Below are 13,788 nucleotides of genomic sequence, written 5' to 3'. Positions count from 1 at the left end.
CTTATCTATGATAAAATGTCTCTCCCTTCCAAAACGCGGAACAGGCGGCCTAAGGGCATGTTGGTGTGGATTATGGCGGACAAAAACAATCGAGGCAGAATGTAGGCCTACAAGAACCTGAGCGCTATACACACACACACACACACACACACACACACACATATATATATATATATATATATATATACACATGGGAGGTAGGAATAGGTGCAAAGGAATACCGAGGAGGGCGGAATGCTGTTGTGGGGGCCAACCGGACGGTCGTGACATCAGAAATAAAAATCAGCTGGCACTTATAAAGACTTCCCGTATGCCAAGTCAGCTGCGGGCGACTGCAAGTCCGGTTTTGGAGCTATTCTGAGCCACAATACGACCCATGGGAGATGATCACGGCAGCACTTGTCCATCAGGGAAGCCCTCAGAGCAGACTTCAAGGAGTGTTGTTTTTTTGTAGCTCTCTGCACGGTTAATACTCAATGTCTTCACTCTTCGCCAACGCGATGAGCTACAGTTATTACTCGGAGGAATTGATTTTAAAATACTGGTACTGTATCCATTTTGAGAACAGTGGTGAGCACTTCTCATACAGCAGGCACTATTAATCTTTCACCAATTGTATGAGATTTTCCACACTTTGCTATCATTTTGAAAACGTTATAAGAAGCAATGAGACCACTATCAAAGTCATTTTAGCTTTCTTGGCAAATGACTCGAGGGCGCAAGGCTTTTCAAATGCTTCTTTCATCTTCTGAAACTAAGTAATAACATAAGTAGCCTTTTCAGGGAGTCTTTTACGGAAGTGTTCCTGCAATCTTGATGAGTTTCATTGCTTCATTAGACAGTACAGTATTAGAAATAAGACACACGGGGCGTCGCTGATCTGAAGGGAATGCAATAAAACCATACTCCAGGTATGTAACATTGTATTGATGCACTTTCTATAGTCTGTTTCGTAGCAGGATTAGAATGCAAGGGTTTACCACCTCCAGACTCATGGAGATAACGCTGTATGTATTTATCCGTCATTACCGCGGCTAATTAAAATAAAAATTAAGACAAACTGGGAAAGCCTATTGGATGTAGATGACAGCAGCGAGTTTACACGGATGGAACGATGGTAGCAGCACACAATGGAACGGTGAGGTGTGAAGATGATCACGACGGTGAAAATTACATTGACAATGATTCAAATAGGAATCTGAATTTTAGTCGGATAGGGCTGGTGTTTGGCAAGCTACCTTTATACTATTCCAGCAAGGGCAACACACCAATCACGCACTCATAATCATAGTGTTATAGACTGTTAGGGTGCTGCTTCCTGCCGCCTCCCACCCCCCCCCCCAGAATCTTGAATGTCCTCCCGATGACTTCTATCTCCTCTAACTCCCCCTTGGCACACATAACCGTCTTCTTGGAGGGCGGAATCGCTGCTCTAGAAGAAAACGAAAATGGCGGACAGCCGGATAGAGACCGATAAACTCACGATCAAACACGCTGTACTTCCTTTCGGGTGGACAGAGCTGCCGGCTGAAGACGGCAAGCGGCTGCCACGAAGCTAGCACAGTGTGAACCGTCAGTAGTAATGGCAATGGGTGCATTGGGGAATGGGAGCGCCATTAAGTTCGCTTTGGAACAGTTCATTTGGTATCGTCAAATGCCCTTCGAAGTCGCAGATCAGTCAAGCACTTGATTAGGGATATTGCCTTTAAGCATACTATATAGGAGGTTGTATAAGTTCAGCCGCTCGTGAAATGAACCGGTGATAGAAATTTACCATCCCCCAAAACTCCTGTAGTTCTTAGTAGTGCGGGGCGGTGGGAAATCCATAATAGCGGCTACTTTTGATAGGTGAGGTTTCGTACCTTCTGCGGACATGTGATGGCTGAGCAAGCCAATGGTTAACAACCCAAACTGGCATTTAGAAGACTTAATATCATTTGTATCATTGTATCATTGTATCATTTCTTAATGCATGTATGCATTTCGAAATGACAATAAAAGAGGACTGAGTGTTCTCATAATCTAATAATCAATCCACGTTGGCTTACTTGCTCGAATAGTGTGCGAAGATTAGGGTATGTGATTCGATTTGGATGCACTGGCGACAACTATGTCATTCAGGTAAACAAAAAGAAAATCTGAGTCTTTTAATACAGAGCCCATCAGCTATCGAAAAGTCTGTGCTACATTTTTCAGCCCTAAACGGCAAGTACAGAAATTCAAAGGGGACACATGGGGGTTTTTACAGTCGTTTTGGAAGCATCTCCTGAGCACACAGCCACCTGATCGTAGCCCGAACTAGGGTGTTTAAGTAGGGACACCACTCTCACAGTTGTGGAGATGCATTTGAAAGTTTAAAAATAACTGTGTTGGCTGACGTGTTCAATATATAGATTTTCGTGAATCAATTCCAAGTGTTTAAATGCCTACAAATATCAGTTATTTTTAAAATAATTTTATTAATTTACGGGCTTGACGGGAGACGAAGCTCTGTCGTATTGCAGTCTCCATCAGAGCATTCTAGGAACAGGGAACACTGCCAGAGCACAACTGGTGGGATTCATGAGTAGCAACTCGGAACAGTGAGCTGGATCTATTACCTTGTACCTTGTTCTCGCTCGCACATAATCCCAAACACAGTTTAGATATGAAATAGGAGAAATTTGCAGGTGCTGGAAATTCAAGCCATGCACATAATATGCTGCAGGAAGTATACAGTCGATATTTTGGGCCTGGACTGGAAGGGAAGGGGAGAAGTCAGGGTAAGAAGGTGGGGTGAAAGGAGGAAGAAGTACAAAGTGGCCGGTGATAAGTGAAACTGGGTGAAGTAAAGAAACATAGAATTTGAAGATTTCTCAGTAGGATGGGACATGTTGGTCAGCGTTAGCCAATTGGGACAAAGGGCCTGCTTCCATGTTGTTTAATTCTGATTTTAATGGATTTTATATTATTTTATTCTGATTCTAACAGATCTTGCTTTGACCATTTCTATCAAGAAATGATTGAGTATATTATAATGGTGATTTTTTGTAAATCTTGCCAAAATATCATTAATCTGACACATGAAACACATTTTAATACCTGTAGTAGCCTTGTATCTGTTTTCTGACTACTGTATTGTATTTTGCGTTGTGAGTTTATTATGGGTATTTGTCATGTGCTTTGGGGCATGGTAGAAGCAAATGAGTATAGTTACGTATTCTCACATTGTCTCAGTCAATCAGTTTTGTGTGGTTGGGAGAGGGTGAACTGGGGGTGATATTTTATTGTTGACCGGTAATTGGACTGATTATTTCATTAATTGCATTTAATTACATGAGTTATTCTTATTTTGTTATATTACTAATTTAATTTTAGTTAAGTTTTTTTATTGCTACAAGATCGTTCATCTTCGCTGGCTTCATAATAAAGGATCAACGCACTTTTTTCAACTTTGAAACTTAGTTACTTTGGAAGGGCGTCATACAGTGTCAGCTTCCGTATTCAGTCTCTCAGGAGTCTTGCCTTGTTCTTAAATAACCAATACAATACCCAAAAATGAAGATTAGATTATTTTCTTGAAGTTTGTGCCTTTATGAATAGGGAATGTTGCTGTGAGTGAGTCGCAAGTTATTCAGAGATTATCCATGGCATTTTCAGGGGTGAGAGTGAGCAGCCAGAGGTCTTAGTGCATATTGGCACCAATGGCATTGGCAGACAAGGTGATAAGGTTCTGAAGAGAGATTTTAGGGAGTGGTGTTGTAAACTGAGAAACAGGACACCCGGGGTAGTAATCTCTGGATTTCTGCCTGTGCCATGCACCGGTGATGGTAAGAATAGGATAATTTGGCAGGTGAAGTTGTGGCTGAGGAACTGGTGCAGGAGGCAGGGGTTCAGATTGATGGATCATTGGGATTTCTCCTGGAGAAGGTACAACCCTGTACAAAAGGCAAGGGTTACACCTGAACCGGAGGGGTTCCAATATCCTTATGGGCAGGTTGGCGAGAGTTGTTTGGGAGGATTTAAACTCATTTGGCAGGAGACTAGCAACCGGAGTGATAGTGCTGAAGATGAGGTAGCTGTTTTACCGAGGCAATGTGTAGTGAGGAGAGGCTGCAAACAGGATGAGCTACAACAAAAAAGGCAGACAAAATCCAAAGGGTGAATACAGGCCTGAGGGTGTTATATTGGAATGAACACTGTATGTGGAATGAGGTAGATAAACTTGTAGTACAGTTACAGATTAGCATGTATGATGTTGTAGGCACCACTGAATCATGGCTGAAAGAAGATTATAGCTGGGAGCTTAATATCCAAGGTACACATTGTATCAAAAGGACAGGCAGGACAGCAGAGGGAGCAGCATTGCTCTGTTGGTAAAAAATGAAATCAAATCATTAGGAAGAGGTGACAAAAGGTCAGAAAGTGTTGAATCATTGTAGATAGAGCTAAGGAACTGCAGGGTAAAAAAACCCTGATGGGAGTTGTATACAGACACCCGAACAGTAGTAACGGGTTCTCCCACCTGGCACTTATCCCTGTAAGCGTAAGTGCTACACCTGTCCCTACACCTCCTCTCTTGCCACCCTTCAGGGCCCCAAACAGTCCTTCCAGGTGAGGCAACACTTCACTTGTGAGTCTGTTGGGGTCACCTATTGCATCCGGTGCTCCCGGTGCGGCGTCCTCTACATCGGTGAAACCTGACGCAGATTGGGGGACCGCTTTGTCCAGTACCTCCACTCCGTCCGCCAAAACAGACAGGATCTCCCAGTAGCCACCCACTTCAACTCTGCTTCCCATTCCCATTCAGAGATGTCCATACATGGCCTCCTCTACTGCCATGATGAGGCTAAACTCAGGTTGGAGGAGCAACACCTCATATACCATCTAGGTAGTCTCCAGCCCCTTGGTATGAACATAGAATTCTCCAACTTCCGGTAATTCCCTCCCCCTCCCTTCCTCTATCCCAGTTTCACTCTGCCCCCTCCTCCAGTTGCCTACCACCTCCTTCTTGGTTCCGCCGCCTTCTGCTACCTATTGTGTTTTCCCTTATTCCTTCTTCACCTTTCCTGCCTATTACCTCCCTGCTTCCCCTCCCCACCCCTTTATCTTTCCCCTTACTGGTTTTTCACCTGGAACCTACCAGCCTTCTCCTTCCCACCCTCCCCCCACCTTCTTTATAGGGCCTCTGCCCCCTCCCTCTACAGTCCTGACAAAGGGTTCCGGCCTGAAACGTTGACTCATCGTTTCCACGGATGTTGCCCGACCTGCTGAGTTCCTCCAGCGTGTTGTGAGTGTTGCCTTGACCCCAGCATCTGCAGATTATTTTGTGTTCACAAACAGCAGTAAGGATGTGGTCTACAAATTACAATGGGAAGACAGAAAATTCATGTCAAACAGTCAATGTTACAATAGTCATGGGAGATTTCGTGATGCAGATAGATCGGGAAAATCAGGTTGGATTCCAAGAGGGAGAGTTTCTAGAACGCCTACAGGATGGATTTTGAGAGCAGCTTGTGGTTGATCCCATTAGAGGATCAGCTATTCTGGATAGGGTGTTGTGCAATGAACCAGAATTGATTAGAGAGGTTAAGGTTAAAAAAGACCCTTTGGGGCATGTGATCATAATATGATTCAATTCACCCTGAACTGTGAGAAGGAGATGCTAAAGTCAGGTGTATCAGTATTACAGTGGAGGAAAGGGAATTACAGAGGCATGACAGAGGAGTTGGTCAGAATTGATTGGAAAAGGACACTGGCGGGGATGATAGCAGAGCAGCAATGGCTGGAATTTCCACAAGCAATATGAAAGGCAGAGGATATATATACATCCCAAAGAAGAAGTAGTATTCTATAGGAAAGACAACACAACTGTGGTGAACAAGAGAAGCTAAAGCCAAAAGTCAAAGAGAGGGTATAGAATAGAGCAAAAATTAGTGGGAATTTGGAGGACTGGGAAGCTTTTAAAAATCAGAAGGCAACTAAAAAAAGTCATTGAGACGGTAAAGATGGAATGCTTAAGAAAGTTAGCAAATAATGTTAAATAGGATACCAAAAATTTCTTCAGGTACTTAGTGTAAAAGAGAGGCAAGAGTAGATATTGGACTGCTGGAAAATGATTCTGGTGAGGTAGTAATGGGGGCAAGGAAATGGTGGATGAACTGAATAAGTATTTTCCATCAGTCTTTATTGTGGAAGACACCAGCAGTTGGGTGGAAGTTCCAGTTGTCTGGGGTCATGAGGTGTGTGAAGTTACCATTACTGGAGAGAAGCTTCTTGCGAAACTGAAATGTCTGAATGTAAACAGAATCAGGTTTATGATCACCGGCATCTGTCATGAAATTTGTTAACCTAGCAGCAGCAGTTCAATGCAATACATGATATAGAAGAAAAATAAATAAAATAATAAAAAAATACCTAAGTAAATCAATTAAAATAGAGTAAAAATCATGCAAAAAAAAAACAAATAATATATATTAAAAAGGTGATGTAGTGTTCAAGGGTTTAGGAATCAGATGGCAGAGGGGAAGCTGTTCCTAATCGCTGAATGTGTTCCTTCAGGCTTCTGTACCTCCTACCTGATGGTAGCAGTGAGAAAAGAGCATGCCTTGGATGCTGGAGGTCCTTAATAATGGACGCTGCCTTTCCAAGACACCACTCCTTGAAGATGTCTTGGGTACTTTGTAGGCTAGAACCCAAGATGGAGCTGACTAGATTTACAACCCTCCCAGCTTCTTCTGGTCCTGTGCTGTAGTTCCCCCATACCAGACAGTGATACAACCTGTCAGAATGCTCTCCAGGGTACATCTATAGAAGTTTTTGAGTATATTTGTTGACATACCAGATTTCTTCAAACTCCTAATATAGTCGCTGTCTTGTGAAGTAATCTGGACCAGATAGTTGGCTGAAGAGGTTGTGGAGGCATAAGTAATGATCTTTCAAGAATCACTAGATTCTGGAATGGGTCTGGAAGATTGAAAAATTGCAAATGTCACTCCACTCTTCAAGAAGTGAGATAGGCAGAAGAAAGGAAACTACACGACAGTTTATTCTGACCTAGAGGTTGGGAAGATGTTGGAGTCTATTATTAAGGATGAGGATTCGGGGTACTTGGAGGCACATGACAAATAAAAAAAAAATCAGGCTGTATTCAGCATGGTTCGCTGAAGGGAAAATCTTGCCTGACAAATTCTATGAAGAAGTAACAAGCAGGATAGACAATGGAGGATCAGTTGAGGTTGTGTACTTGGATTTGCAGAAGACCTTTGACAAGGTACCACACACGAGGCTGCTTCACAAGCTACAAATCCATGGTATTATAGGGAAGATTCTCGCATGGATAAAGCAGTGGCTGATTGGCAGGAGGCAAAGAGGGGGAATAAAGGGAGCCTTTTTTTTAAACCAGTGACTAGTGGTGTTCCACAGAGGTCTGAATTGGGACTGATTCTTTTTACAATACATGTCAATAACTTGGAGGATGGCTTTGCTGCAAAGTTTGCAGATGATATGAAGGTAGGTGGAGGGGCAGGTAGTTTTGACAAAGTACAGAGGCTACAGAAGGACTTGGACCGTGTAGGAGAATGGGTAAAGTCGCAGATGGAATACAGTATTGGGAAGTGTATGGTCATAGAAATGAAAGGGATGATATTTTCTAAATGGAGAAAAAATACAAACAACTGAAGTGCAAATGGACTTGGGAGTCCTTGTGCAGGATTCCCTGAAGGTTATTTTGCAGGTTGAGTCAGTGGTGAGGAAGGCAAATGTAATGTCTGTATTCAAGAGGACTAGAATATAAAAGCAAGGATGTAATGCTGAGACTTTATAAAGCAATGATGAGACCTCACTTGAGAGTATTGTGAGCAGTTTAGGGCCCCTTATCTTAGAAAGGATGTGCTGAAACTGGAGAGGGTTCAAAGGAGGTTCATGAAAATAATTCCTGGGTTGAATGACTTGTCATATGAAGAGCGTTTGATGGCTCTGGGCCTGTATTCACTAGAATTCAGAAGAATAAGGCATGACCTAATTGAAACCTAGATGGAGTGGATGTGGAGAGGATGCTTCCTGTGGTGGGAGAGTAAGACCAGAGGACGACTACTCTTCTTCATGTGCCTTGCGTGTTACACGCTTGGGCGATCATGGCTCTCCACATCGAATGATCCCTCGCAGCGTCAATGATATCTCGCACACTTAGATCTGTTAGTTCTTTCAGTGCCCATATATTTTCTTCTTTGCCTTCCTCTTCCGCGTTTCCCAGGCATACGGCCTTGTAATGTAAGGCATTCTAATTCTCCCTTTCTGATGACATGGCCCAGGAATTTAAGTTTCCTCTCATTTAATGTTCTCATTAAAGATCTTTTTGTATGGGCACATTGGAGTACTGTCTCATTAGTTACCCTATCTCTATATGATATTTTCAGCATTCTTCTAAGAAACCACATTTCTGTTGCTTCTAAGTTTCTTTGGAGTTCTGGTGTTATAGTCCATGTTTCGGAAGCATACAGCAAGATTGACCAGATGTAACATTTTAGTAGCCTAAGCCTTGTTGTCATAGAAAAGTGTGTGTTGGTAAAAGTAGGTTTCATTTTTTGGAAGTTGGTTTTGGCAATGGCAATTCTTTTCATTTCTACTTTAACTTCTAATATAAATCTACCAACGTAATTAAAGCTGGTCTTTTGTTCAATCTCTTGGTCACCGATGATACAATTGGCAATTGGGAGTATCCTGCTGTTTTGATATTACCATACATTTGTTTTTTTTACAGTTAATGGTTAGACCAAAGTCTGCATTTGTTTGTACTACTTTGTCTAGGAGGATTTGTAGGTCTTCTGCAGCACTTGCTATTAGGGTGGTATCGTCAGCATATCTTATATTGTTGATGTTAACACCTCCAATTTTTACCCCTTCTAGGACACAGCTTCAGAATAGAGGGGCGTTCTTTTAGAACAGACATGAGAAGGAATTTCTTCAGCCAGAGTGGTGAATTTGTAGAATTTGTTGCCACAGGTAGCCATGGAGGCCAAGTCTTTATGTATATTTAAGGCAGAGGTTGATAGATTCTTGATTGGTCAGGGCATTGAATGGATATGGGAAGATAGCAGGAGATTGGGGCTGAGAGGAAAATTGGATCAGCCATGATGAGATGGTGGAGCAGTCTCGATGGGCAAATGGCTTAATACTGCTCCTATATCTTAATGATCTTATTAACTTTATTTGTCTCATGTACATTGAAACATAGTGAAATGTATCATGTGTGTTAATGACCAGTCGGAATACACGGTGGTAGCCCTGCAAGTGTCTCCATGATTGTGGTGCCAACATAGCATGTCTACAATGTACAAACCCGAACCTATACATCTTTGGAAGGTGGGAGGAAGCTGGAGCACCCAGAGGGAACTCGTGTGGTCATGGGGAGAACGTAGAAACTCCTGACAGAGAGCAATGGGAATTGAACCCCAATCACTGATTGTTGACACTGTAAAGCATTACGCTAATTGCTACGCCACCGGAATGCTCCATTGTCAACTCAGCAGATGAGCTCATTCTGCCTAATGTGTAACTTACGTGTTTAAATATAATATGGAACCAAAATGTCCAAGTGCACCAGTTTTGCGTTCCATGCCTTGTTTGTATTAATTTAATGTTCTAGCCATTATTTGCCACCAAACTAACTTGTCGGTTACAATACAACTTCACGTTCCTTAATTCATATGAAGAATGAAATAAATACCCAATGTTAATAAGTGCATTAACACTATAAATAGTTGCATTTTGGTTTTAAAACATGTTCCTACAATACTAAATGAATAAAATGCAAGTGTTTATAACTGTATACACAAACTATTTTCCATAGTTATCCATTTAATGGTTTCATCATTTATTTTTCCACCAGGTGCACCAGTGTTTCACTGTTTTTCAGCAAAAAGCACATAACTCCAAAACTAATAAAATTTATTAATTTGATTTGCAGGAGAAAAGAAAATAGCAATTTAAACATGGTTTTCAATTTCCATTAGACTGTATTTCCAAGTTGGCATTGTGCTATCATACAAGCTTGAAAGAATACACATCAAACAGATTAAGTAGCTATATAATGCATAGTTATTTTGAAAATTAAAGGATTTATATTTCTATAATTCACATATTATAATCCAAAAATAAATCGTGAGCTTCCAAATTGTAGCACTTTTAAACTTGAAAATATTAAACTCTGATAAAGTACAATATAAATTTTGAAGTACCACTTCCCACCTGAGAGATGAGCACCATCAATGCAGTAATAACATTTTGGGAAGGTGCTGATTACCATCATTTTAAAAAATATGTGGCTACAGTTTCCATTTAACTCATACATGTAGGTTAAACCTTTCCTATATTTCTAGTTTCAAAGACAAAGTGATCACCTAATTTAAAAAAAATCATCAACACAAATTCATAGTGCTAGTTGTTTAATTTTGTAGATTAATTATTTGTAATCATTTAATCACATCATCTAATTTTGTTTCATTTATTTATTGAACGTGATTCTAGGCATTGCTTGCAATTAGCCCGACTAACTGGTCAATATACTGAGCTCTTCCCAATTCATATAGTGAATGAATTAAGTACCTGGTTGTTAAATATATTAACATTAGAAATAGTTGAATACTCTAAAATCAGCCTCACATTTCCAACACCACGGTGCAACTTCCTGTTATTTTTAAATCTGCGTTTCATTTTTTGACACAGGATTACCATCTGTTAAATACAGATACTCATTTACAAGAATATCTATTTGAATAATGTTACATTCTGATTGGTCTGGTACAATTCACAAATACTAATTGTAATTAAACATATCTGTCAACTACCCCCTGTTCATGCTGTCAGTGAGATGTCGCACTGATTCAGTTCCATAATTTTGATGTGATTACAAAACTCAGATTATCACAGAATCTTAGAAAGAGAGAGCTTTGTAAACAGAGATTTCCATTTTTTCTTCATATATAATCTATAGCTTCTGTTAATAAAAATGTATATTCAGTAGCAACTAGTTACGGCAGGTGTTGAAAAACAAAGCACACAAAAGCTAAGGACAATAGTTTATGACGATACCTCAGTAAAATTCATAACTTATGGCATCACAAAATTACCTTTTCAAAATAAATCATTTTGGGGGAACCACAATCACTGACTTCTGTCTGTCAAATCAGTAGTCCTGGTAGGGGAACTGAAGATGTATGGATTCACAGAGCTGATATATACAGTATTGCGATACACAGGGTACACCACACACTACATAATGATTACGCTTTACAAAGGAGTCTCTCTCCACTCTACAGTAGGTGTCATTGTTATGCAGAGGGGCAGTAACATGATGCACAAAATAATGTCCTATTAAGTCAAAAACAAATTGGATAAAAAAAAACCCTTTACCGAAATGCAAAATAGTAAAATAATACTGAAATAGCTAAGCTGAAGGTTCCGCCTTTAATTGTTGGAGAACACATTTACTCAACTTTTCCACACAAACTGAATGGCTAAACCCAGTAAGTCAAAGATTTTGTTTTCCTTGTTAGAATACTTTGTAAAATACATTCACCCATTCCCGAAGAGTCACATGGTTTGTCTCCAATCTCCCCCCAAGTACAATTCATATTCAATGACTGAACAAACCCTAAATCACCTGGAGATGACATCAACTCAGTACAAACTGACGCTGCAAATAATAATTGATTCCACCTTGATTTATAGAAAATTGCAGTTGTAGATCTTTGCACATAGGTCTATTAAATTCACTGAAAATCAACTTACTAACAACAGAAACAATTCTACAGATTTTCCAGTATTTTGAAGTTTCTCTCCATCCATTGAATGTTAATCTGAATTTTATCCAGAGCCATTTGGATGAATTCTGGTTGTGAACTTTTGTCTATCACTGAATCAAAGAATGTTTGGACCTATAATTAAAAATAAAGCAAGGTTAAATTTATGTATCCATGCATGTTATTCCATATCTGTACTCTAACCTCCAACATTATTTTAATTTCATTCTTTATCAATATAATTGTTGTATTTTGCTCTTTGACACATGCTGCACCTGATCAACACACCACAGCAAATTCCTAATACTTGTTCCTCGTGGCAAACCTCAAGTAGTGTAGTATTAAATCAAAAGTAGAAACTTGGACACATTTTCAAAAATTAACAAGTGAAAGTTGATTTGTCTGGAGACAGAAAGTATCGATGAGAACCTGTCAACAGTAATCATATTTTTGTGCCAAGTTTTTAGGAGTTCACATCATGGATGACCTCACCTGGTCCCACAATATCATCTCCCTGAACAAAGCAACACAACATTGCCTTTTCTTCCTAAGGAGATTGAGACAAGCGAGGCTCCCGGGGCCCCCCTCTATTCTTAACTGAATTTTGCAGGAGCATCACTGAGAGCGTCCTGACAAACTGCGTTTCCGTCTGATTTGTGAGCGACTAATCATCGGACCGGCAGTCCCTGCAAAGGTCTGTGAGAACGGCTGAGAGGATGATAGGGGTCTCCCTACCATCCATCAGGGACACTTATCAGGAGTGCTGCATACGCAGGGCCCTTAGTATTATCAAGGATCCCACCCATCCATCCAGCATCTCCTTTGACTTTCTACCATCAGGCAGGAGACTCCGATGTATAGAAACCAAGGATGGTCAGAACAGGAAACAGTTTCTTCTTTCAGGCCATTAGGCTTCTGAACTCCGTGCCGCATTGCATTTGAAGTGTCACTGGTTAATCTGGTCTGCACCTCACAATATTTAATTTATTCATTTCACTTTGTTAATTTATGTGTCATTCATCTGTAGATTTTATCCTTACTTTCCCAAGGTACTGTGTGTTCCACGTGTGTTGTGTACTACTACGCTTTACGACCTGGTCTAGAGAAAAACTGTCTCATTTTATGGTACACATGTATATAGTTAAGTAACAATAAACTTGATGTGACTTCTTAACGTGTATCAATCATTCTGAACATGACTGAAAATAAAAAACTAAACATGCCATTACGATGTTATTTCCTTAAAATAATTGGGGTAATCAATGGTAGAAGCAGTTAATAGAGTCAAAGCTGCACAGAAACTGGTCCTTTGGCCCGTCTAATCCATGCTGAACTATTATTGTGCCTAGTCCCATCAAGCTGCACCTGGACCATAGCACTACATTCCCCTGCCACCAATGTACTTATCCAAAGGTCTCTAAAAAATTGAAATCGAACCTGCATCCACCATTTCTGATGGCAGCTTGTTCCACACTCCCACAACCAGCTGAGTGAAGTAGTTTCCCCTTAAATATTTCACTTAAACATACCTTTAGCCTATGACCTCTAATTCTAGTCTCACCCAGCCCCAGTGGAAAAGACCTGTCTGCATTAACCCTAACTATACCCCTCATAATTTTGTCTGTTTTTTTGTTTAATCAATTCCTGTACTGTAAACCTGGTGGGACAATATTACTTGTGTTTAAAGGGCAACAATTTCAAAGTACATAATATTTAAAATCATTTTTATATTGATATGCTGGCAACTACCACCAAGGCTTTATTTTTTTCTGGGTGAAGCCTTATGGAGTTACTAAACCTACTCAAAAGCATTCCCAATAAATGTATTACGTGTCTGAAAGATTAAAATGTGTATTAAGGCTTTCATAATCAGATATCACTAACCTCAAGCAGGTGGGTCTTTGTTGAGAATTTAGATGCTGTTCCAATGACAATGATTTGTAAATGAAATGATCCAAGATCAAACCTAATAACAGAGTTTGAAAAATTATTTTCATGCAATGAACTT

The 13,788-nt window shown here is 40.3% G+C and overlaps 1 protein-coding gene across 1 annotated transcript in view; it reads right to left on the bottom strand.

The window, feature by feature from the left end:
- Positions 1–9,910: 9,910 nt before the first annotated feature.
- Positions 9,911–13,788, bottom strand: part of LOC134357255 (leucyl-cystinyl aminopeptidase-like) — a 111,185-nt gene continuing 107,307 nt past the window's right edge. The window contains exons 17-18 of the mRNA XM_063068593.1: positions 13,665–13,746; positions 9,911–11,915 (exon numbers count right to left, since the gene is read on the bottom strand). Coding sequence (XP_062924663.1) covers positions 11,787–11,915; positions 13,665–13,746 — 211 coding nt within the window. The 3' untranslated portion in view covers positions 9,911–11,786. The remainder of the gene's footprint in view (positions 11,916–13,664; positions 13,747–13,788) is intronic.

This window comes from Mobula hypostoma, chromosome 16 (assembly GCF_963921235.1).
Source record: "Mobula hypostoma chromosome 16, sMobHyp1.1, whole genome shotgun sequence".
In the NCBI taxonomy this organism is placed as follows: Eukaryota; Metazoa; Chordata; class Chondrichthyes; order Myliobatiformes; family Myliobatidae; genus Mobula; species Mobula hypostoma.
Note: the sequence above shows the minus strand (reverse complement) of the source record. Positions and strands in the feature narration are given on the sequence as shown.